This window comes from Papio anubis, chromosome 17 (genome assembly GCF_008728515.1).
Source record: "Papio anubis isolate 15944 chromosome 17, Panubis1.0, whole genome shotgun sequence".
Classification (NCBI taxonomy): Eukaryota; Metazoa; Chordata; class Mammalia; order Primates; family Cercopithecidae; genus Papio; species Papio anubis.
Genome location: NC_044992.1, coordinates 17,932,745 through 17,957,973, shown reverse-complemented (window position 1 = coordinate 17,957,973; position 25,229 = coordinate 17,932,745). Strand labels below are relative to the sequence as shown.

Here is a 25,229-nt window from a genome sequence, read left to right as displayed (position 1 = left end):
ATGGCCGTAAGTGGAAGTTGAATCCAAGGTCATCATGGCCACCACCTCAACCTTTAGGACAGTCTGCTGCATTCCTGTGAGCAGCCCTGACACGTCACTTACAGCCTTTCAGCTGACCCGGAGGGAAGTGAGACGCTCCTGGCCTGTTCACCCCAGAGGGAGCCGTGGGTCTGGTGGGATGGGACTTGGGTTAGTGGGAGGACGAGGAGGGTCCGTGCAGCTGCTGTTTGTGCATCCCATGCTGGGCCTTCACCTGCATGAATTCACTGTAATTTCCAACAACCTTGTGGGTGGGGATTGTTACTGTCCCCGTGAGGAAACAAAGGTACTTGCCCACGGCCATGCAGCTTCCCAGGAGGAGCTGAGATTGGAGCCAGCGGGTGCGGAGCCCGCACTGCCACTGCCTGGGCATCTGCCATCAGAGCTGGAGAATATCGAGCCCCAAGATGAGAGACTGTCTCCACCCCCTGCACTTCTCAGATAGGCCTAGGGACTTGTCTGCAGTGTGCACAGTGTCTATGGCTGCTTCAGGGCTCCAGGCTCTGGGGCAGGCTTGGGGGTATCTGTCCTCCACCTGCCTGCAGCATAGTGAGGAGGGAGAATATGGCCACCTCTCTGCTCTCTCTTTGTAAGGCTTGTCATGTGCAGGTTGGAAACCGTCCCCTCTTACCCACTCTTGGGACTCAGTCCTTGGGGAGACTCCATTGCTGTGCCTGAGAAGAAATTCGCAAGTGATACACGCTCAACCCAGACAGGTCAGAGTGACGACACGGGAGGCTGGGGCTGCACTGGAGTTGGGATTTGAAGGACAGGTAGGAGTTGTCTGGGCAGATGCAAAATGGGCAGGTGGCAAGGAGAACAGCATGTAGGAGACATGGTGGCTTGAGGCAGGACGCGTCAGGGAGAGGGGTCAGGACACGTTGGTCAGGGCCCCCCTGAAGAGGTGCTGCTGCAGAAGCCGGGCCTGCGCACCCATGATTTCCCACCATGTTCGGAACCAGGCCAGCCCGTCTTGCCCCTCCCCTCCTCCCCAGGCACCTCTGTGGAGACCTGTTCTACCCACTCGCCCTGCGAGGGCACTTCTGCTTCAAGAGTGGTTCTGTGGTCACAGGAAGGCTAGGAAACAGCTGTTGTGGGTGTCAGGAGCCACAGGCTGTTGTCGGCACCTGTGAGGCAGGAGCCCTGTGGGGAGGCAGGGAGAGGGCGGCCACCAGCACTTCCTCTCCCAGACCCGTGGGTGCAGTGAGATGTGCTAGCCGCCCAGACAGGCTCTGCTGGGCACCGGGCAGGGAACAGGAGTTGGGGTCCCTCGGCAGGAACATCAGAGACCAAGGGCCTTGGACATCTTGTCCACCTTCTCCTTTGGACAGATGAAGAAACTGAGACCCAGAATGCAGGTGTGGCTCGCCCAAAGCCCAGCCTAGAGCTCAGGCGCCGGGGCTGGGCCCACTCCGCCCGCTCCACCCGTGCTCAGGGGGGCTCCAGCTGGGGCTGAGGGAGATTGAGGAGGCGCATGCCTGTGCTCCCTGCCTCTGTGACCTAAAGCCCTGTCCCACCCGCAGTGCCCGCAGCCAGCGTTATGGGGCTTCAGGCCGTGTCTGCTGGGGGTCAGTGGCCACAGGTGGGGTACTCCTTTGTGTGAGATGCTGTCACCCCTCCACCCCAGCTCAAGCCGCTCCGGTCACTGCCTGGGTGATGGAGGTGCTCCTGGCAGAGCACTGGGGATCCCTATGCAGCACCACCTTGGACCAGTGCCCTCCCCTCTCCCAGCCACAGTTTCTGCATCTCTCACATGGAGGCAGATGTTCACCTGTCCCAAGGACACAGAGGGACACGGGGGATTCGAGACATAGGCAGAAGACAGGGTAGAGAGGGCCGGCGGATCCACTGGGCAGGGAGGGTACAGCATGGGAGGAGGTGCTCATAGGGCGGGGCGCTGGAGGGCTCACGCATATGGACGCCCCTGGACAGACATGCAGGAGGCGTTTGGGCACCAGGAGCCCCCAGGGAGAGGCCTGGGCTGGGGCAGGCGCAGGCTCGCTTTTGGCTCACTGGAGCCCAGTGCCCATCCCACATCCCTGCTGGTGTCCCAGCACGTGCAGCCTGCCTGCCTCTGCCCCCCAGGTGTGGCCGTCCTCCCACACCCTGCCATCTTGGGTCATCCTCCCACAGCCTGGCAGGAGCCAGATGGTTGTCTTGGGCATTGCACCTCCTGGGTTCTGCAGCTGCATCTTTGAGGCCTCAAGGCTGCCCAGCAGAGGCCTGTCCATCAGTAAGATGCACAGGGACCACTGGGCTCCCTCCTTCACCTGGGAGCTGGGCTGTGTGGCCTGCGTGGCCTGCACAGATTACAGACTGCTGGGCTGGGAGCTGCCCATCGGCTCTGACAATGGGGCCTGGGGTGCAGGACACGCACGTGCCCGCCCGCCATGCCTGCCCCTATGCCAGCTGCTCACATGGACGTGGCTGGTTCCTGCCTCAGGAGCGGAACAAGCTCAGTGCTGGGACGCAGGCCACCCGCCTCCTGCCCAGTATGGCCCCTGACATACAGCAGGCAGAGCTGGTCTTTGGAGTCAGCCTCCCCTCTCATTTCCACAGCCCTTGCCCTGCCCAGGACCTCTAAGGGGACGTGCAGGCTTGGGGCCGCGGGAAGCATCTGGTACTTTTCTTGACTTGGGCCAGCTCTGCCAATGTGTGAACTGGATGGAACCACAGGGGCAAGCCAGGCCCATATCCCCACTTGACAGATGGGGAAACCAAGGGCCCAGGAGGGGCTGTGGTCCCAGGTGCCCTGATTCCTGCAGTCGTTCCCAGACCAAGCCAACTGGTCTTGTTCTCAGTTGATAACAGGTCTCTAAGACCTTCCTCAAACCAGGCCCCATCCTGGGCCCAGACAAGGGCTCTGCTCTTGCTGAGCTCACAGTGTCACGAGTGAGCTGGGCCTCCCAACAGAGTTAGGCAAGGTAGCAAATGCCTCTGTGCCTCAGTTTCTTTGTCTGCAAGATGGGAAAAAGAACCACTGCCTCCCGGTGTGCTTGTGAGGACTGAACAAGGTAATAGTTGTAAAGGCTCCTTATAAACCATCAAGCAGCCCAAGGGCCCAGGACTGGCGCCCAGTCGCTTGCACAGAAGGTGCTCTGGGTGGGGCAGGGCCCTGGGTTGTAGCCTCAGTCATGGACTGTGATCCCAGCTTTCCTGTGTATAAAATGGGAAAGGGCATGACAGGACTCAAGAGCCCCCAAGAAACCTTTGTGACTCCATGGACAGGCCAGGCTATTGGGGGTTGCCTGTGGAGCACCAGGCACCCCCTCCCCATCCCCAGCATAAGCTCGCACCTGTTACAAACCCATCTCTGACCACGCCAGGCACTGAGCCCAATGCCTGGGGAGAGCCAGCGCTGTGGGGGGATCCATTTTGGGGTGCAGGCCCCAACATATCCAACCTGACAGCAGATGGTCCCTGGATCAAGCACCCTGCTGGCTGAGGGCAACGTGGGGAATGGCGCACATGGCGTGGGTCCTGCTGGGGCACGTCCCCCAACCCAAGCCCAGGGCAAGTCCCCATCTGCCATGGTAGGCAGGCCCTGGAGCTCTCCAGGGAGAAGCATGCCTGCTGCGCCCTCATTAGGCTCTTTTCCAGGGTGGCACGTGAGGCTGTTTGCCTGCTCAGAAGTGGCTTAACCAAGGAGATTCCGGGGCTGCAGTGGCTTTGGGTCTGGGAGATCCCAGGCAGGGAGGACCCTGCTACCATCACACACCCCTGCCCAATGTCTCATCACCCTTGACTGGTGGCTCAATCCAGGGTCATGGTGACCAGCCCGCATTGTGTCTCCTCTGCCCTCTCATCCGCCCCCTCTCCAAGCAGTCTCTGGCCTTCCTTGAACATCTCCTGGGTCAGGGAGTGAGCTCCCTCTCAAGATCCCTGTCTAACCTGGGGCAGCCCTGGGGGCAGCAAGTTCTTCCCATCTGGTGCCAACTCTGCCTCCCCTGCCAGTCGTAGACCCTGCATCAACCAGCTACTCCCTCTGCCTCAAAACAGCCCTTCAGAAACAGAGAGATAGGGAGCAGTCATCTCCGCAGAGGACAGAGAGAACCCTAGGCCTGGGAGTTCTGTGAGTCTCAGCTGGTCGCACACCTCCGCTTCTGAGCCCCCACTGTCTGGGGGGGGACCACTGTCTCGCAGGCCCTCCGAGACTAAACATCCAAGGCAAAGGGCTGGAGATCAACCCTGACCTGACTCGGAGGTGGATCCAGGCCCTGTCCCAACTTGCTTTGTGACATCCAACAAGCCTTACGACCTCATTGAGCCTCAGTTTACCCAGCTGCATGCTGGGCTGTCACCACCATGGTGCCTGTGAGAGGCTGCAGGAGTCAGACTGACAAGACCCCCTGTAAACGATAACGTGCGGGGTGACTGTGGGAGAAAGGCAGCAAACAGGCGTCACCAAGCCCCCCCCCCGCACCGCCCCCAGTCGGGCTCTTTGCAGGTGCTGCGGTATTCAGGTGTGCTCAGTTCTCCTGAGAGATGGAGCCTGATGTAGTGATGAGAAAACTGGGTCCAGAGAAGCCAGGTGTCTTGCTCAGGGTCACACAGTGAGTCTGAGGCAGGGCAGGTATGGAGCCCTCCCCTCTGCTGGAGTTTGGGCTTTGGTGCCAGATGAACGATGGGTGTCAGCAGGGGCCTGAGGCCCAGGAGGAGCCCAGATGGGCCTGCAGGGGCCAGCCTGGTGAGCTCACTGTGGGGCGTGCACACACATCCCCAGCAGGCTCCAGACCGCCTCCATCACCCTGAATCTCCACATCCCAGTAAGGCTGACTTCTGTTCCCTGGCAAACCTGGGTAGTCTGTAGCCTGACTCTGTCCCCAGCGTGCTGTGTGACCCAGGGCAGGTCCCTCGCCTCTTCTCCAGGGGGTCCTCAGACCTAGGACAGGGATGGTGGTGCCAGCCTCGGAGGGTGGGAGGGGTGGGGCCGCCCAAAAGCGGGACATATGTCTGCATCAGCAGTGTGGACGGCTGTGGCCAGGCACAGGCCCTGGCCTGACTCCCTCTTCTTGCTGCCCAGGGACAGGGAGGGGACTAGGTGTGAGAGAGGCCTGACAGTCACTGAGCCTCAATGGGGCCGGGCCCATATCACCTCATCCTGTCCTTCTGCATGCTCCACCTCACACCTTCACCCACCCAGGATCCCTGCCCTGTTGGTGGTGCTTGGCTGGGCTGGGGGTAGGTAGGTATACCCTGACCACTGAGGCCCCACCCTGAGCCAGGTCCAGCAGGTCACCTGCTGTGGGGACAGATATTGTCAGCTGACAGGAAGAGCACCTGGGTTTAGGCACTGGCCAAAGTCCACACCAGCCCAGGAATGCAGGGGAGGCCCCAGGGAGCCGCCACACCAGCTGCTGCCCTTCCAGTCATTGACACATCAGGTTCATCTCAGCATCCCCAGGTATTACAAGGAGGGCAGAGTATAGCCGGCCCTGGCCTGGGAATGCACCGACACAGGGCCCCTGGGCTGAGCCCAGAACTGGGACTGCAACTAGAACTTCAGGGCAAGAGAGGCCCCTGGTCCTGGGCCTGAGGCTCCAGGAGTGGGGCCAGAGTGGGCACCCATGAGAGGCTGATGGCACGGGAGGGCTGTGCGTTCTGCCAGGGCACCCTATCCCCACTGCTGCACCGTCTGACAGGCCCCAGTCTCTCTTCTTGCTCCCAGGTGATAGCTGTGGTCATGGACATGTTCACCGACGTGGATATCTTCAAGGACCTGCTGGACGCCGGCTTCAAGAGGAAAGTGGCCGTGTACATCATTGTGGATGAGAGTAACGTCAAGTACTTCCTGCACATGTGTGAGCGGGCCCGAATGCACCTGGGACACCTCAAGGTGAGCACGCTCCTCACTTGCCTGGGTGACTGGAGGGCAGGGGTCATTCAGTCTGTCAACAAACACTTGAAGTACCTGCCTGCCCAGGACGGAGTCCTGTGCCAAGCACTGAGAGTCCAGTAATTCTAGAGCCTCCTGCCAAGCAGTCACCTAGCCTCTGCTTGAATTTCCTGAGGGACAGGATACTCACTACCTCCAACGTGGCAGAGATAAGATACGCATTGATGAGGTGCTTGCTGACCAGGTGCTGGAGCTCATGCCAAGTGCTGCATCATGTTATTTCAGAGCAGCCCATGCCACATCGGTTATCTGTTTGCTTGCATATCTCTGGTGATAGTGTGCTCACTCCTTCCTCAGGTAGCTCGTGGCCTTTCTGGAGAGCTTCAACTCCCAGAAAGAGCTTCAACTCCCAAGTCCTTTCTTGGGTTGGGCCAAAATCTGTCTCCTTAGAATGTCCATTTACTTGGCTGGGCGCGGTGGCTCAAGCCTGTAATCCCAGCACTTTGGGAGGCCGAGACGGGCGGATCACGAGGTCACAAGATCAAGACCATCCTAGCTAACATGGTGAAACCCCGTCTCTACTAAAAAAATATAAAAAACTAGCCGGGCGAGGTGGCGGGCGCCTGTAGTCCCAGCTACTCGGGAGGCTGAGGCAGGAGAATGGCGTGAACCCAGGAGGCGGAGCTTGCAGTGAGCTGAGATCTGGCCACTGCACTCCAGCTCGGGCGACAGAGCAAGACTCCGTCTCAAAAAAAAAAAAAAAAAAAAAAGAATGTCCATTTACTTGTTTTAGGATCTGACTCAGACGGAGGAAGCTCCCTGAGGCGGAAGTCAGGGAAAGCTTCCTCGATGGCTGCTCAGTTGAAGTGAATTTGAGGCACAAGAGCAGAGGAGAAAGAACCTTTGGGGTGGGGGAAACCACGGAACAGAAGTGGATCAGAGAAGGCTGCCGATGGGGTCAGGGTGGGCTGTGGTTCTCAGCACTGCTTTGCTCTGTGTCCTTGGGCATGTCACCTCCCTTCTCTGGGCTACAGGATCTTATTGGTCCAACGCTCTTCTGCCCAGACACCCTGGCATTTGGTGTCTGGAGCGCTCCTTCTGCCAGCCATCGCTTGGCACCTGCTGTGTGCAGAGCGCTTCCCTGAGAGCAGATCAGCGTGCGTGATGACGGTGAATACTTCTTTTGCACTGACCGTGCGCCAGGCCCTGTCACAGGCACTTTGCATTGGTTAATTTAATCCTCACAACATCCTAGTGGGATAGGGAGTTGTCCCCATTTTGCAGATGAGGGAATAGAGCCACATACGCCGTGTCACTGCTAGTAAGTTAAAGATAGTGGGGTAGGGGCCAGCACCAGACCCTTGGGCTCAGCACCAGCGTCTGACAGGTCAGAATTCTGCAGGTTTCAGGCTTGTGGTCCTAGGAGAAGGGGCACTACCAGTCTGGTTAACAAGGGGCCGGGCTCCACGACTGTAATTTGTCAGCATTTGTCAAGCACGCCCACCCCCTGCTCCAACCCCAACGCCTCCGGCTGAGCCCTTTCAAGTGGTTGTGAGCACTCCGTGGTGAGTCTCTAGCTCTTGGGACATTTTTAATGTGGTGTCCCTGGTGGGTTGGCCCCAAGCCCCACGCCCACCTCACTCCCCGCCGCGTAATTAGCGCAGGGAATCGATTCCGGTGGCAGACAGCTCATGCCGGAGAGAGCCACAGTGTGGAAAGGCCACTTTGGAAACCTGACTGCAGAAGGCCTGGCCCTGCCCGATGCCCAGGAAGAGACCCCAGTGGGGCCCCACCAGCACCGTGCCCCTGCCCCAGGCCCAGCGAGTGCTTTACTCTTCCCCCAGTGTGCAGACGCAGGCAGGGAGCAAGCCTATCGGTTTGGAGCAGGGACCCTAACCTGGGACCAGCTGCTCCAGAGACCTCGCCTTCCACCCAGTGCCCCCAGGCCCCTTCTCAGCGGAGAAGCCCTGGCTGCTCCTCTGCTTGCAGAGTTCTGAGTTTCCAGGAAGTCGGAGGCAATGGGGCAGGTGGGGGGCCTGGAGTGCCTGGGACTGAAGGGGCCTTGAGGTCATTCAGATGAGGCTCCCACAACACAGATGGGGAAACTGAGGTCCGAGGGAGGCCATGCCTTGCCCAAAGCCATTCCCAACAATTTAGGGGTGGCGCCTAAAAGCCAGTAGTGAGAAATCAGCTCTGATAAGGAGGATGCAGATCCCTGGTACTCAAGCAGCAAATAATAAACAATAACTGCAAATAAGAATGCAGAGCATCAAAGGATGAACTTGATCCCTCATATTAATTTCTCTCATCCTTTTTATTGGCTCAACCAATCTTCTAGGACTCCCACCCCACTCATTCACACCAACTGCTCAACTATCAATAAACCTAGGAATGGCCGTCCCACTATGGGCAGGGGAGGTCATCACTGGCTTCCGTTATAAAATCAAAGCCAACTGCCAGCGCAGCCTGCCCTGGTGCTGCCCGCACGGCTCACTGGCCACTGACCTGCCGTGGGACCTGGGCATGTGGTTCTACCTCTTGGGCCTCGAGTGCCCCATGGCCGTAGTGATACCTCACGGGGTTGTGTGAGGGTGAAATGAAAGGAGATGGTGGTTGTAAAGTGCCCTGTGTGCTGAGGAAAGTTATACAGCTGCTGGCAAGAACCATACATTCTAAACCCCAGGCCCTGGACTGGGGCAGGGGCTTGGGTATGAGGCCTGCCCTGTCCCACCCCCAGCCCTTCCACTGGCTGTGACCAGCCAGGCAGGGGAGGGCAGCTGGCACTGCAGGTCCCTGGCCCAGCCTGCCCTGCTCGGCCGTCTCGCTTCCCCAGGGAAGGTGGCAGGGTCTGTAAGGTGACGTATCCAGGAGCTAGAGGCCTCCATGGGAAAGTGTGCCCTGGCTTCCTCATTCTCGCCTCTGAGCTTGCCCTTCCACAGCCCTGGGCGGGTGGCCAGAGGCCCTGAGAGCCCAGCCCAGTCTAGTGTCACCCTGTCGGAGGGCCTGCCTTCCCCACCTACCTCCCTCGCCTTGGGCTAGCTGGGCCCAGACCTGTCCCAGGAGCACTTCCTTTGCCGATAATCCCTGGGCCTGCCCTCAGCTGCCGCCACCCCTGCCCAGCTCTGCACCAACCTGCCCCAGCTCCTTCGGGCCCAGGGTACAGGTTTTCTGGTAGGGTCATCCTTATGACCTTGGGGTGTCAGGTGCCAGTTTGGGGGTGATAGCAGGAGCCAGTCCTGAGCCCCAGCTGTGCCACTTGCATGGTAACCTTGGGCAGAGTCACTGAATCTTTCTAGGCCTCCATTGTCTTGTCTGCAAAATGGGGATATGGTCATTTATTTGTCAGGGCTGCTGTGAAGAGTGAAGGAGGCCATTTGTGTGGTGGGCCTTCAGTCATGAGCTGCCTTCCCATCCTGTCTTTGGCTGGGGACAGGCACAGCCCCGCCATGAGACGCAGCTCTGGTCTGAGTGCTAAGCGGCTTTCTTTCCCTCTGTGCCAGGGTCTGGCCGTGGTTCACCCTGACTTGGCTCCTTCCTCCTGAACTTGGAGCCCACACCAACACACTCTCAAAACTCTGCCCTGTTGCTTGGGCCGAGCCCACTCCTGGTCCCCAGGTGAGGCGGGAGCAGCGTGCACCAGCGTCTCCCCAAGTGTGGGGCTCCCAGCCATTCCTGAGCACCTCAGCCAGTTGCCCTGGCCGGCCCCTGATGGCCTTCCAGGTGGGAGTACAGAAATGATCACCCCAAATGACAAATGGGGAGCAGGCCTTGGGAAGAGGGCCAGACCTTTCACTGCCACCCCCTAGGGTCACAGGACCAGGCTGCATGACTTGGCTGCTTTTGAGGGTGATACTGGGTGTGGGGGGATGCTCCCGGGCTAACAGGAGACAGGCTGGGCCTGAGGCTCCCAGCTTAGAACAGACAAGAGCCATGAGATGCCTGGGCCATCTGAAAAGCTAGTTGGCTTCGTACAGCCAAACTGGAAAAACTAGCAGCCCCTGGGCAAAGGCCAGACTGTTTCCCATTTCTGGTGAACAAAGAAACATGGGCTGGATGGCCATGGGAAGGCACGCGGTGAGGACGTGAGGATCACTGCCGCTCAGGCCGCACGCTGGACACGCCCGACGCAGCCCTTACGCTGCCCAGGCTCCCCTGGTCCCCGGGGATGCCTGGGTCTTGCTGTCTCTACTTGGGCCTGGGTCTGTGATGGATTCAGGGTATAAGGCAGGGGTTCTCGAACGGGGGGATTCACTCTGCCGAGGGACATTTGGCATTTTTAACTGTCACACCTAAGGGGTACTACCAGCATTGAGTGGCCAAGGATGTTGTTAAGCATCCTACACTGCTGGGGACAGGTCCCACACAAAAGGAGACATGTATCAGTTGCTCAGAAGCTGAGCAGCCCTGGCCTAGGGGAGAGAGGAGCTCCTCAGACCAGGGCCTTGGAGCCAGGCTGGCCCTGTCCCTTCATGCCGTCACATACTTTGGGCCAAATGTAGTTCACAAAGGGCCCACCACCCTAACTTCACAACAGCCTGGAGAAGGCCAGGGTGAGTGTTGACCGCCCTTCCCCACCCTCCCCAGAGAGCGAGACAGGCCCTGTAGAGGAGAGCGGAGGCTGCTGGGGGCCAGCACCTCAGGCAGCCAGGCTCCCGCCGCCATATTGGGCTCTGTTCTTGCATTCCTCACACTAGGCCTGGCCTGGCCTCAATGTTCCCAGCTCAGACCTGGTCAGGATGTGTCTCTGGGCCTCCCCACTCCTCTGCTGGGCCAGGAGATGCCGACAGGGCCCTGAGGAGGTGGGTGATGAAGAAACCCTGTCCTCAGTCCCGGCCCAGCCCAGGGCTACTAGGAGACAGTGGGCAGGTCACTTCCCCTCCCTGAGCCCACCAACCACCCACCCCATATGGCTGACAGTCTTGGCCTCCCTGGGGAGTCTGTGCCTTCCTGAATATTTTGTGGTCCTCTGTGTTGGTCCCCCACAGCCCACTGTGCCACTTCCAGTTCATGGGGCACCCACTGGGAGCCGGACACTTTCCCTGGGTGGGCCCCGCCTATACTGTGGCTCTATTCAGTCCTCACAGCAGCCTTGCAGCACACGGATGAGTAGGCCCTTTCATAGATGAGAAAACTGAGGCGTGGAAAGAGAGGCCTTGGTTGGCGTCCGTTTGGTGCTAGGACTGGAGCCTGTTTGACTGGAGCTCAGGAATGCCTAGACCCTAGACCCACTCTGCTCCAGGGACACCTGGGCTCAGCCCCCTCTGCGTCCCACCAGTGGGTTTGGTACAGTTGGATCACGAGTCCTTTAAGCACATGTGGCCTAGAGGCCTGCGGGGATTGGGGGCAGGGTGCTGTAGTTTGCCCCAGCCCTGAAGTCCCCACCTTGCCACCCTCTGAGAGCAGATGAAGCACCGCCCAGCCATCCTCTCCTGCCCTGACTCGCCCTTGACGTCCTCTCTTACGTATGAGGAAACTGAGGTCCCAGAGGGTCCAAAGACTTGCCCAGGGCACCCCTCTTGGGTCAGCCCCGGCGTCCCTCCACCCATTTGCTGTCCTCTGCCGGGGGTGTCCCAGGAGCTCAGAGACAATACGGCTTTGTGGGATCCTCCACCTCTGCACACGCGAGCCCAGAGTCTTGAGACGTTACCTCATCCAGGCCAGGCCCCGTGGGGTGGGGCCCATCCAGGCACAAGCAGGGGAGCAGGTCACGAGGCAGGAGGTGGGGGGCCCTGCTGCAGGCCCCCACCTGCTGCTGAGCCCCAGGTAGAATGGGCCTAAGAGTTGGAGGCCCGCCCTGCTGTGTGCTAAGGGAGACTAAGGCCCAGCAAGGGCCCGGGACTTGCTTCGAACCACACAGCAAGTCAGCGGCCCAGCCGAGGTCTGCGGCTCACATGGAGGCAGGGTCACTCTGAGATGGAAGTGGTGACTTTCCGAGCCCTCATCAGGACAAGGTTTGGGATGGGTGGGGACAGACACTGTCCAGAGGGGTCCTGATGCTGGTGGCCGATTTTCCAGGCTAAGGAGGGGCCTGTGGCTGGGCCAGGAGCCCGCAGGAGGTGATGGAGCTGGGCTTGGTTGGGCTCAGTGACAGGGAAGGCCTTGTACCTCCTCTAGGATCTTTGTCTGACTTCTCAACCCTGAGCGTGCTCCGTATTGGGTACAAAGTCACGAGTGCTAATTGTCCTGGGCCGCAGCCAGCTTCCTGCTGAGCTGGCTGTGTGCAGACCTGCAGCGTGCAGGGCGGGGGGGCGGCCGGTGAGGGCGGCCCAGAGCAGAGCTTATCTGCCTTCTGCACTGGGCCCTATGACAAGGTGATCGTTTATCCCACGGGTGGGCATCAGACAGGGACTCACCCACGGTCCACACCTGCCCACCTCTGTGGTTGCTGGCCTGGGGCCACCCCAGCCGCAGGGGTCTGGGACACGGAAAGGACTGGCGGGGCAGGAGGCTGGATGGCATGGCGGGCGGCTCTGCTCTCTCAGGCTCCGCTCCTCTCCCATAGCATTCGCTTCACACACCCACTCCCTGATGCCAGAACTGCTCCTGAGATGCACACCCAGCCCCATCGCTTTTGCTCTAAATCCTCCCATGGCTCCCTGTTGGCCCCAGGGCCAAGCTCAGGCCCTTAAGAAGGTGCAGGGTCTTTTACCAGGAGCCCGCCCCTGCTCGCTCTGCAGGCTCCGTCACCCACCCGTCCTCCCCTGAGGTGCTCTTGTATAAAGGCCTCTCATCCTGGCCTTTGAGTCCCTTCCCTGGAATGCTTCCCCACCTCCCCCTGTGACCCATGTCGTCCTTTCCTGGGAGCCTCCCGGCCAGCCCTTCACACTTCGGGCTACTCCTCTGCAATCCTGGGCATTCAGCTCATTTTCGTTTACCCCCCTGCCTCCCCTTCACCTCCTGGGGGGATCCTCATCACAGGCATCTCTGTCTGCAGCTGGGGGCCTCGGCAGGGGTTGGTGACTGCGTGAATGAGTGGGGTGAATAAGCTGGGGCCAGTGAGTGGGTGAGGGGACAGACCAGTAAGTCACAGCTCAGCCTGACTAAGAATATGTCATCGCCGAGAGCCAGAAGCCGGCACAGAGCCCCTCGGGAGGGAGTGAGACTCCCATCACAGGAGGCATGCAGGCAGACCAGTCAGGAATTCCTGGAGTTGGTGTTAAAACTGAGATTCCCCGCCTGACCGCAGGTCTCCTGAGTCAGACCCTCAGGGCACCCAGGAGCATTTCTTACAAACTGCCCTGGACACGGGCCAGATGAGCCCCAGATCCCCTTTACACCTGAGATTCTACTTCGGGATGTCCTTGGCCATTCTCGACACCTGGGTTCCAGCCAGGCTCGCCCTGCCCTTCCTGGGGTCTGCCGTGCCCAGCACCAGCCTTTACCATGTGCTCCTCCCTCACAGCAGGCCCTGCTGCCAGGGGAAGGGAAGTCAGCACCTGGAACTTGCAACACACAGACCCTTGGCAGCTCCAGAGACTCCATACTGGGACAGAGGGCCCTTGTGTGGCCAGGGTCCAGGAAAAGGCTGGTGACAACCTGGCCTTAGAGCTGAGGCAGTTGAGGGACCTGCTGTGCTCCTAATGCCCAACGAACCCTCTTCTCCTTGGGTCGCATCTCCCTTTGCCACAGTCTCTTGAGGGCCTTCCTGGTCTGCTCCTGGGCCAAACCGTGTAAGCCGGCACCGAATTGAATCTCTGACCATGTACAGGACCTGGCCTGGATGCTGGGTGGTGTCCTGGCCATGGGGAAGGAGAAAGGTTTGCTGTGAGTCCTGCCCTCCAGAGACTGGGGTGTTGAGAAGCACAGGGGAGCGGCCTGGTAGGGCCACGCACCCTGGAGGGCCACAGACTTATTGGAGTGTAAGGGCCAGATTCCGAAGGGCAGGCCCCCTTCCTGCCCTCCTCTGGCTGCATCACCCCCTAGCCATCCACGAGACACTTCTAAAACATGTGCACATCACCCTCCCGCTCAGGACCCCACCATAGCATCCACTACCCATGGCAGCATTTCCCAAACTGGCTGGCTGTGCAAGCCTTTTCCTGCCTGATGCTGCTCTTCAGACACCTTTGGGGCCAAAGCTCAGACCATCTAATCCCGCCCCCCGTTTTGTACCAGTGCCTGCCCCTTCTGCAGCTTCACGGCTCAGCAACTCCCTCCTTACCCCGGGCCCTGCAGTCCCAGACACACCAGCTCCTTCCTCCAGTCCTTATAGCCTCTTCCTTCCCCTCCTGACTACCCCAAAGTCCCCTTTGAGCCCTGGGCAGCTGCCGTCCTCCCCTCGCCCTGTGTGGTCAGGGCTGCAGTCGTGTAATTCTGTCTCTTGGTTCCCAACACAGAATCTCAGAGTGCGGAGCAGCGGGGGAACCGAGTTCTTCACGCGGTCGGCAACCAAGTTCAAGGGTGCCCTGGCCCAGAAGTTCATGTTTGTGGATGGAGACCGGGCAGTGTGCGGCTCCTACAGGTGACTCTCCAGCTTTCAGGGAAGTTGTGGGAGCCAGTCTGGTTCCCAACTGGCTTCTGTCCTTAATGCTAACTTACGACACCCTGGTTATTCCAGTTCATTGATCCCAAGGCTGCTGAGGTGTGCGCAGGGCTGGAGCACACCTGCCTGCTTGTCTGTCTCTGGAGGCAGGCAGAGAAGGGCTTTGTCTGAGGACACTGTTGTTCCAGCTTGGAGATGTCACCGGCCTGGAGGTGGGGTATGGCCAGGCTGTGCCTCCACAGCATATGGGGGTCACTCTGAGAGCTGTCCTCAGGGATGGGGCCAGCTGTGTGGGCACCACCACATGCGGCATGGGGTGGGCACTGCCCATGGTTACATGGGGGTTGGTGGCAGCATAGACACATGGCAGCAGTGGCCACCACGTGCAGCACCCCCCACGGTGTCCAGGGCCTTCCTGAGCTGCTTAGTGAATCCTGTACCAGCCTGAGAGAAGCACAGTGCCGTGCCATTTGCAGAGGTGGGAACAGGCTTGGTGCGACCAACTTGCTTGACATCCCAGACTCAGTCTGACCCCACAGCATGCACCTGCTCTCTGCCCCCATTCACTGCTCGATCCCAGGGCCCTGTGGCCACAGTCTGAGGCTCAGCAGCTGCGGGTGCACAGGGGCTGCTGGGAGAAGCAGGGTCGTGTGCCTGACCGGCGCCCCCTCCCTCTGTTGCAGCTTCACGTGGTCGGCCGCGCGGACGGACCGGAATGTGATCTCCGTGCTGTCTGGCCAGGTGGTGGAGATGTTCGACCGGCAGTTCCAGGAGCTGTACCTCATGTCACACAGTGTGAGCCTCAAGGGCATCCCTATGGAGAAGGAGCCGGAGCCAGAGCCTATCGTGCTGCCCTCTGTGGTGCCCCTGGTGCCCGCGGGCTCTGTGGCCAAGAAGCTCGTCAACCCCAAGTATGCGCTGGTCAAGGCCAAGAGCGTCGATGAGATTGCCAAGATCTCCTCTGAGAAGCAGGAGGCCAAGAAGCCCCTGGGGCTGAAGGGCCCAGCGCTGGCCGAGCATCCAGGGGACATCCCCGAGCTGCTGCCACCCATCCACCCAGGACTGCTCCACCTGGAGAGGGCCAACATGTTTGAGTACCTGCCCACGTGGGTGGAGCCAGACCCGGAGCCTGGCAGCGACATCCTGGGCTACATCAATATCATTGACCCCAACATCTGGAACCCCCAGCCCAGCCAGATGAACCGCATCAAGATCCGTGACACCTCCCAGGCCAGCGCCCAGCACCAGCTGTGGAAGCAGAGCCAGGACAGCAGGCCCCGTCCAGAACCTTGCCCTCCCCTAGAGCCCAGTGCCCCCCAGGACGGCGTCCCAGCTGAGAATGGCCTCCCCCAGGGGGACCCTGAGCCACTGCCCCCTGTGCCCAAGCCCCGGACAGTCCTTGTGGCAGATGTACTAGCCCAGGACAGCGGTGGTACTGGCTGGGCCCTGGAGCTCCCCAAAGAGGAGGCTCCCCAGAATGGGACAGACCATAGGCTACCCAGGATGGCAGGCCCAGGCCACGCCCCACTCCAGGGGCAGCTATCTGTGACCCAGGATGACCCCGACAGACTCGGGGTGGGGCTCCCCAATGGGCTGGATGGGGCGGAAGAAGAAGATGATGATGACTACATAACCCTCAGTGACCAGGACAGCCACTCAGGCAGCTCCAGCCGTGGGCCTGGCCCCCGACGGCCCTCAGTGGCCTCCTCTGTGTCAGAGGAGTACTATGAGGTGAGAGAGCACTCAGTCCCTCTCCGGAGGCGCCACTCAGAGCAAGTGGCCAACGGGCCAACCCCACCACCGCGCCGGCAGCTGAGTGCCCCCCATATAACCCGAGGGACCTTTGCTGGACCCCAGGGTGGCTCCCCGTGGGCCCAGAGTCGGGGGAGAGAAGAAGCAGATGTGTCGAGGAGGATGCAGGCCCAGCGCTCCCCAGACAAAGAGGCACAGGTGAGTCAGGGTCCCTGCACACCAGGGGACATGAGTCCCTCCCTGCCAGCCACCCAAAAGCCCGAGCTGCTGTCTTCTGAGCTACCGTGTCCCTGACTTTGATGACTTCAATTCCCTTGTTACAGATGGGGAAACTGATGAACAGGCAGGGGTGGGAACCATCCAGGGCCGTATGGAAGGCCATCATTAATACTGGGGACTCTTGGTCCCAGAGTCCTGAAAAGGCAACCTAAGGAAATGCACGTTTCCCCACCCATACGTCTCCAATGCCTGTAGTTAGAGGATCTTGATGGCACCTTCCAGGTGGGTGACACAGTCCCTAGTTTGCAGATGAGGAAACGGCGGGGCACAGGGACATTCGTTTACAGCCTTGAGGTCACGCAGCAGTAAGTGATACCTGTCCAGACCTTGTACCAAGCCACATCCATGTTAATCCCTTTGATTGTGGCCCTGAGGACCACTCTTCCCCACTCCCCAGGTTGGGGAACAGTTCACATCTATCCCTTGCCTCTCCTCCTGGTGACCTTTGCAGGACAAGGTCTCAGAACCCTGGGTGCCCTGCAGCCTGGGCTCAGTGCCCGGAGCCCGTCCTACCTGGGAACAGTGCGCGGCTAATCATGCCCGGCATGATGATCAGGCCCATGGGTAGCATCTTGAGGTAGCTGGCCAGGATGGAGCCCGCCTTGGCATGGTTCAGGTCCCGGGCTGACAGTGACCGCTGCACGATGACCTGGGGGTGGAGTGCGAGACGGAGTGAGTCCAAGCCTGAGGGACGCTTGTGTCAGGATTGGTCCTTGATGGGCCTCAGGGAGTGGGCATGAGGCACGATGATGTCCCATTAGCCCCCGACCCGCCCAAAACAGCCACACTCAAAGCCCCAATACTGTCAGCAACCAACCAGGAGAGCTCACTTCAGCAGGCCAAGCAGCGAGAGCCGAGGTACACTCATTCCCAGGGACTCAGTCCCCTGACCTGCCAATAGGGGAGGTGTGGATCTGCCCAGCCCACCACCCCTGGCAATTGTCAGGGCTGGAGGAGACCCTGGGTGGGGTGGTATGGGGACACACACCCCTACCCTCATCTCCTGGACCCTCATGACAGCAGCTGGCACGTTCATGATGCCAGGAGCAGACATTGGCACCAACTGTATTTGCATGGCTGGCAGAGTTCAGGCGCTTTAAGACCTGGGGTTTGGAAAGCTTGCAGTTCAGTAGCAGAGGGAGGCTAGAAGCTACCTGAGGGCATCGGCCCTTCTGGACGCCTTCGGCAAATCCTAACCAGGCCTTTCCAGATTTGCAGAATGGGAGGAGGGAGCAGTAATGTGGACCCATAATGTCTGAGATCCCTCCCAGCACTGATACTATGATTCTACTTCAAAAGAGTTACTTTTTAAACAGCTTTATTGAGGTGTTCACAGACCGTATAATTCCCCCAGTCACAGTGTACACTCCCATGGTGTTTAGTATGTTCGCAAAGCTGTACGACCTATGACTCTGAAACATAAGTATTTTTCCTTTGCAGTTCCACAGTTTAAGTCACCACCTGCAACTCAGCAGCAGGAAGCCTCCATGATTTTAACTTACTTTCCAAGCTTGCTAGTTTAACGGATAGCTCCCAGCATCTACCCCTAAGCTGTGGATGTCACGGAAACATTAATTACAGAGGCTAGGAGTGTCTGCGGGCTGCAGCCTCCGAACGCGGGGCAAGCTGCTGTCCTTCCTGCTTCTCTGCCAGCTTTCTGTGACTTGGGAGAAGTCCTTGCCTCAGACTGGGCCTCAGCTGTCCCATCTGGACAATGAGAGAGTTAGATGCTGGTTCTGTCTAGGTGCTTGGGAGAGAAGCATTTCCCTAAGACCCTGCATGTCGTTCTGCCATTGATGGGATATTTGCCTCTATATTTCCATCTGTACTTATGGCAGCTGGCCCTGGGACAGGTGCTGTCACCCCAGGTGGAGAAGCTGAGGCTCAGAGTTCCCATGAGCTGTGAGGCCTGCCAGTCCCCCTGAATAGGGCAGGGGCTTTCCCCACCCCTGACTGTCAGATAGCAAGGCTGGCCCCCCTACTCAGATGTCAGCAGGCCACTGCTCACCCCCACCTCCCAGCACTCGTGTCCAGTCCCAGCCAGACCCCCTTCCCTGAGGAAGCTCACACTCCCTGAGTGGCCATTTCACCTTGGACTCCTCGTCTGCAAAATGAGGAGAGTTGTTGCAACGACTTAAGTGAGGCTGCTAGTGTAGCCGGCCAAGCCTGTCCCTGGCTCCTCAAGGGCCTCCGCTGAATGTGAGTTCCCTTTCTCAGTGAGTAAGTTTTGGGGTGTGGCCACTGGAGTCAGCACGCTGCCCACGAAAGCTGTGGCTGCTGTTATGACTGAGGCGGCTGCTGCTGACTAAGGGAGGGCACCCAGCCTGGAGCTGCAGCATCAGCAGGTGACAGAGCTGGCAGGACCCTGGGAGGCCTTCTGGTCTGTGCACCGCCCTGTTTCACAAACAGGGACACCAAGGCCCAGGGAGGGGCAGGGGCAGAGCCCAGATGGGAGCCCAGACCAGGGCTCTGTCCACTGGACCCTCTGCCTCTTCGTTACTGGTTTTGTTTCTGGTTAGAAAAATGCCACCCATTTGTCATGGATGAGCCAGAAGATAGTGAACGGCTCACCCCTGTATCCCAGCACTTTGGGAGGCCAAGGTGGGTGGATTACTTGAGGTCAGGAGTTCGAGACCAGCCTGGCCAACATGGTGAAACCCCGTTTCTACTAAAAATACAAAAATTGGCTGGGCGCAGTGGCTCATGCCTGTAATTCCAGCATTTTGGGAGGCTGAGGCGGGTGAATCACGAGGTCAGGAGATCGAGACCAGCCTTGCCAACATGGTGAAACCCCGTCTCTATTAAAAATACAAAAATTAGCTGGGCATGGTGGTGCGTGCCTGTAATCCCAGCTACTCGGGAGGCTGAGGCAGGAGAATTGCTTGAATCCAGGAGGTGGAGGTTGCAGTGAGCCGAGATGGTGCCACTGTACTCCAGCCTGGGCAACAGAGCAAGACTCCATCTCAAAAAAAAAAAAAAAAAAAGCAAAACGCCCCATGGTCTCGGCACACAGAACTGCTGCCTCCCTTCTGACTAGACCGTGGGTGTCTTCGAGGGCTACCCTGGCCCCACAGCAAAGTGGAGTCAGACCCCTAGGTGCCCCTAAAAGTCCCCAGTATCAGTGAGAGCCACGCAGAGACCAGGAACCTCAAGCAGGACTAGTGCCTGGGCTTCTGGACCGAGGCCCCGCATCCAGCAGGCAGATCCAGCCCGAGGGGAGGAGGATAGGGAGATAGGGCAGAGGCCAGGCTACAGCCCGATGCTGGTTGGTGCCCTGAACCACCTGGGGTCAGCAGTGTCCCTCCTCCACCTCCCTGTGTGATCCTCTCTGGGCCTCGGGCTCTTTATCTGTGTAGTGGGGCCTGCCCAACCCTGACCCCAAGGCCAGGACGTGTGCAGATTCATTTGGCTTTGATGGGAAAATCTCCTGACTGATATTCCACCCAGAGACGCCTGTGCCATGCCAGGCCCATGCTGCGTTGGGAGGAGGTGGGATGTGGCAGTTGTAAAGGGGCTCAGCCTGGCAGGGTACCACATGCCTACTGTGCCCTCCACGGCCAACCTTTCACCAACCCCTGGCCCACTGGGGCTGCCCAGGAGAACTGGGCAGATGCCTGCTGTAAGCCCATGTGTTCCCTGGAGAGCCCTCCCATGAGGCATGGAGGATGTGAGCAGCTTGTGAGCACAGCATGCCGGAGTACAAGGGGCCCTGCTTGAGGAACACGTGTTACAGATGGGGAAACTGAGGCCCAGCCTTCCAGAGCTTCTGATAGCTCCCAGCTGGAGTCCATTCTTACTGTTGGAACCCAGGGAGGGTCTCTGGGCAGATTCTGATGGAGCCCGTGCTGCTTGGGAGAGGAAGAGCAGAGCTGGGAACCACGGAAAAGTCACTCCACTCTGGGTTCAGATCCGTCTCTGTCTTTGGCCTCAGTGCTCTGTCCTATGAATGGAGCTGGTGAGGCCTACTCCCAGGGGAGGCCCCATGGGAAACGCTTGTGTGAGCGCTGTCATCGTTCATTCCACAGAGGCTGGCTGTGGCTGCCTTGTCCTATGGTGGACCCCTGGGGCTGGGTCCAGAGGCATGGACAGTCGTGGGGCCTGTGGCCACTGCTTCCCAGACCTTTTCCCACACACATGCTCCCTGGAGCTGCCCACGGCCTTTGGGACAAGCAAAGCAAGGGCACCATCTGCTTCTGTCCAGAGACGGGAAGCAGTTCATCTGAGGTCACCTGGAGGGCTGGTGATAGGGTCTTGGGGGCAGGGCCAGAGTCACCCCCTGCACTCAACAGAAACTCCTGCATTGCTTTCGACAACCCCATTCAGCCCATTTCCAACCACATCCAGGCTTGTGTCGAAATAGAGGAGGCTGGTGGGGGTGAGCTGGGAGGAAGCTGCCTTGCTACACCCACAAAGGGCAGGATTATTCCTATTACAGACAGGGGAACTGAGGCATCGAGTGATTAAACCAACTGGCCTAGGCCCACTAGCTGGTGAATGGCAGAGCCAGGAGGCGAACCCAGGCCTGCTGGCTCCTGTGTGCCTGAGCAGGGTCCTGTGCTGGGGCGGGGTTGGCCCTTCTCGCTCAGCCTCACTCTCTGCTCTCTCTCTTCCAGGCCCAGCAGTTTCATCATCACAGGGCCCCTGCCTCAGGGACTAAGGATAAAGACGGCTTCCCAGGACCCCCTAGGTACCGCTCTGCTGTTGATGGCGTCCAGAGCTCTACCAGAAACACGGGCCCAGCCGTGGCCGGCCCCCACCGCTGGCAGGCCAAGGGAGGCCAGGTATCCCGCCTGCTGCCGGATCCTGGCAGCCCAAGACTGGCCCGAAATGCCCGCCCCTTGGCCGATGGCAAGGCCACCGAGGAGCATTCAAGTCCCTTCGGAATCCCATACTCCAAACTGTCTCAGTCGAAGCACCTAAAGGCCAGGACGGGTGGTAGCCAGTGGGCCTCATCTGATTCTAAACGGAGGGCTCAAGCCCCCCAGGACCGCAAAGACCCCTAGCAGCCTGTCCCAGCCTGGAGCCACACCTTCGGAGGCCCCAGCCCAGACTCATGCGGAGGGCAGACAGGCCACCTGGGCCTACCAGAGCCCGCTGGGACGGCAGGAAGGTGGGATGGGCGGGAGACGTTGGCACTCACCTGGTCGGTGCACCAGTACCAGGTGGCCATGATGGTCAGGCCAAAGGTCATCCCGGTCCACGGCAGGTCCCCTGTGTGGGGGTCTCGAAACATGTGCATGGCGTCTGCACGCGGCAGGTGGCAGGTGGTGTTGGCAATGGTCCTGGAGGGAATGGCCCGGGCATAGGCTGCCTCCAGCTGCCCGTAACCGCCGATCTGGTCGAAAGCTGGAGGGGTCAGGGTGGGACAGGGACAATTTGGTGGTTGGGGGGCCCTGACTCCCCGGGCTTCCCCTACCTTCATCTCACAGGAAACTTCCTGATGCACCAAACTAGAGTTTTTTTCCACCTCATCTTTCCCGTTGTTTGGAAAGGTGTGAGGGTAGAGGGGTTTTTTGGTTTTTTTAAAAGGTGTATTTGAATGACTATTTTATTTGTATTTAAAATAATACTATTAAGTGAGCATTTTGCACATGGGCACCCCAGTGTCCTGCTGGCCCGGCAGGAGTCACTGTTGGCCTCTGGACACCCATCAGCCTTGGGCAAGAGGTTCTCAGCCAGGTTTCTGATTGTCGATTCAAGGAAGCAACAGTAATTTTTCTTGACATTTGAGGACCTTCCTGAGGCTTCTAAAGTGTTCATCCTGATCACCTGAAGGGTGTGATTTTAGCAGAGCTGAGAGTGGCTAGTGGTGACGTGGCCCCAACCCCCTGAGACACAGAGAAGAGGGAGACAGAGGTCCAGAGAGGGATGGGGCCTCCATCAAGACCACACAGCCCATCTGGCGGGCTCAAGCCGGGCCTTTTTCCTCTCCAGTTCGGAACGCCTCACTGTTCCTGTCTACCTTGGGGTCAGGGCCTGGCATGGCCAAGCCCTGGCCCGTCTGTGTCTGTCACTCCCCTCCCTTCCAGACTGGGCCTGGCTGCTGGGATCCCTCTCATGAGGTGGGTCCTAGGGACACTAGAGCCCCTGGTCTGAGAGGGAGAAGCCTGGATGTAGGAAACTAGTTTCCACCCCAGGCACCACTCTCTAGCCTTTTCCAAGTGGGACATGGAAGAGGCAGCCTGCTGCCTGGATCCTGGTCCCCCAGCATCACCGTTTCCATGGAGCTCAGGCCAGGCTCTGTATTCAGACCAAGGGTTTGTGTGAGGCTCAGAGCAAATGAACAAGTGCCATTCAAGGGTTAGAAACTGCTCAACCACAGGGTCCCAGTGTCTGAGTCTGGAAGAGTCTTTAGACCTGTGTTCACTCTCTGCGGGGTCCTCCTGGCTCTCCTTACATACTTCCAGGGACGGTGAGCTCTGTCTCTCTCCGGGCAGCCCTGTGAGCTTCCTATCTGTTCCAGACTAGTATTGCCAATATCTCCAAGCTCTCTTCTTTCCTCCTTGGCCTTTGTCCTGCAGGAGGTGGCATCACCTCTTGGGATTTTGTACATGCTTTTAAACAATTGGAGGAGTTGCCCAGGCAGTTTTGTGGTCTCCTGGTTGTGTGCCTTCACACCCGCCTACAGCCCCACCTCACCATCGAGCGCTGAGCCAATGTGGGTGTGGCTGGTCCTGAGTTCCTGAGTCAGCTCCTTGCCAGGGCCAGAGCTGGTAACAGCGGGGCAGTAGGGTGGGCAGCCTCTACCAGCCAGGGCAGTCACTGAGGGGCCAGCAGTGGGGCTGACTGCCTAGTGGCTCAACCTCCTGAACCCACCCACCCCCAGCGATGCTACCCAGAGCCTCAACAGCATGAGTCCTGCAGAGTGCCGGGCAGTGCCAGACTCCACAGGGCTTGCTGTGGGGATAGCCCCGCCATGGCCACAGACCTTGTCCTCACCTTTGATTGTCAGGATGACAGCCCCCACCACCATGATGAGCGTCTGCAGGGCATCCGTGTAGATTACAGCGGCCAGGCCCCCTGCCAGTGGAAGCAAGGTTGCTGGAGGGGTCACTGGCCCCAGGGAGGAAGGACACAGGGAGGAACTTCTGGGGCTCCTGCTGGGGCCACTTCCTGGGCCGCTCCCTCGGGCCTGTAGGAGAAGGTGGCCTTCTGCCCCCTTTACACGTCCCCTGGGTGGATCTCCCTGCTGTGGGCGCCATACCTGCAATGGTGTACAGGGCCGTGATGCCGAGCGTGAGGATGGTGGAGAGGTAGAAGTTCCAGCCCAGGCAGATGTGCACAAACAGAGCCCCCGCATACAGGTCCAGCTGCGGAGGGAGAGAGGCTTGTGTGGGTGGCTGAAGTCGCTGTTAGACCCAGGGCTCCAGCAAGCCACTCCCTAGGTGACCCCAGGCAAGGCCCTCTCTGGGCCTCAGTGGCCTGTGGATGAGGAAGGGAGACCCCCACTCGCCTGTCTGCCTGCATCACGGGGGCCATTGTGAGGTTGGGGGAAGAACTGGCCATGGAGAAGGTGCAAGCTTGTGTGGATGTCAGGGGACGTTACTGTTACTAATAAAGTCCAAAGTGGCCAATGCCCTTCCTGAAAGCAGCGTTGTTATTGAATCTGGCCCCTTCCCCAGGGGATAAAAGGTAGAGCCCTGTCCCCTCGGTTCCCAGGGGGACCTTGATGAGGAGTTTGTGAGGAGTCCGTGAAGACCAGTAGGCCTCAGGAAAAGTGTGTGCTGGGCGGGCCAGGAAACAGAGGGTCAGCCTTGCTTCCTGCCCCCACCCCCCGGTGGGTTTGGAACTGAAGTCTGGAGTGGCTCAGAGGCTGGGTCTCAGGCTGAAGCTGGTCTCCACACTGACTGAACACAGCCCCTGCCCTCGCAGAAGCTGGGACTGCTCCTCCTAAAGGCAGGAGTGTTAGCCTGGAGGCCAACCTCAGCCTGGCATGGGCCTCACAGACCAGAATCCCACCCTCCACCTGGCAGTGGGGGCCCAGACAGAGGGAGGGCAAGACCCTGTTGTCTGGGACATGGGCTGGTAACAGGCTTCATCTTGCTTCACCCCGAGTTCCTAAATCTACCGCTCTGCTTTGACTCAGGAGATGCGAGATGAGCCAACACACAGCCTCTGGGGCCAGGAGCTTCCTGAGAAGGCTGGAGACCTGCGCTTCCTAGTGTGGGGACACATCTGCATGAGGCTCAGGAAGTGCAGGCCCCAGGCCCCTTTGAGCTCCCCCAGGCAGGGATCCCTGCCTCCCCCAGTCCCAGGGACACAGGGCCCAGGCGGGATGGGATCTGGCTCCAAAGCCTGTGCTTCCTGTACCTCTCCCTCCAGGCGCCTCTCAACCTGTCTTAGAGAGACCAGCCAGTTTGGAAACTGGCCAGGGGCTTTCAGTAGAACCTCGGCCCCTTCTGGTCCTTATCTTTGGTTCTGTGTGTGTGTGTGTGTAGGAAGGGCAGGTGGTTCAGGGGAAGGTGTGGTGGGGAGTGGGGGCTTGATCTGCCTCCAGCCCAAGCAGAGAAGTGCAGAGGTGCTGAATATCAGAGCAGGACGGTCTCTTCAAGCCGCTGCCCCATCAGACTAGAGGAGAAACTGAGGCCCCAGGAAGGGAAAGGACGTCCCCAAAGTCAGCCCCTAGTAGGTATCAGAGATTGGAGTTGCCAGGAGAGGGAAGGTCAAGAGGGACCAGGAGGCTTCTAGAAGGCCCACTACAGCAGCCTGCAAGCTTCTGTCCTAAAGTCACCGCTCCAGACTCCCGCTGGACCCTGGCTGCCTCTGGACAGAACCCGGGTCTGTGTGCCTGGCCTCTGGCTCTAGCCACGCCAGACATAGCCCTTCATCCCATGCCCAGAA

The 25,229-nt window shown here is 59.3% G+C and overlaps 2 protein-coding genes across 3 annotated transcripts in view; one reads left to right on the top strand and one right to left on the bottom strand.

Annotated features, from left to right (window-relative positions):
• FAM83G (family with sequence similarity 83 member G) overlaps positions 1–23,971 on the top strand; it is a 34,048-nt gene extending 10,077 nt beyond the window's left edge. The window contains exons 2-5 of the mRNA XM_021928822.2: positions 5,708–5,875; positions 14,212–14,336; positions 15,041–16,307; positions 21,002–23,971. Of these exons, the coding sequence (XP_021784514.2) occupies positions 5,708–5,875; positions 14,212–14,336; positions 15,041–16,307; positions 21,002–21,391 (1,950 nt within the window). The 3' untranslated portion in view covers positions 21,392–23,971. The remainder of the gene's footprint in view (positions 1–5,707; positions 5,876–14,211; positions 14,337–15,040; positions 16,308–21,001) is intronic.
• SLC5A10 (solute carrier family 5 member 10) overlaps positions 1–25,229 on the bottom strand; it is a 70,304-nt gene that overhangs the window by 29,170 nt on the left and 15,905 nt on the right. For both annotated transcript variants that reach the window (XM_031657403.1, XM_031657404.1), the window contains 4 exons: positions 23,593–23,698; positions 23,328–23,408; positions 21,529–21,734; positions 16,902–17,037 (listed from right to left, as the gene is read on the bottom strand). In XM_031657403.1, the coding sequence (XP_031513263.1) occupies positions 16,902–17,037; positions 21,529–21,734; positions 23,328–23,408; positions 23,593–23,698 (529 nt within the window). The remainder of the gene's footprint in view (positions 1–16,901; positions 17,038–21,528; positions 21,735–23,327; positions 23,409–23,592; positions 23,699–25,229) is intronic.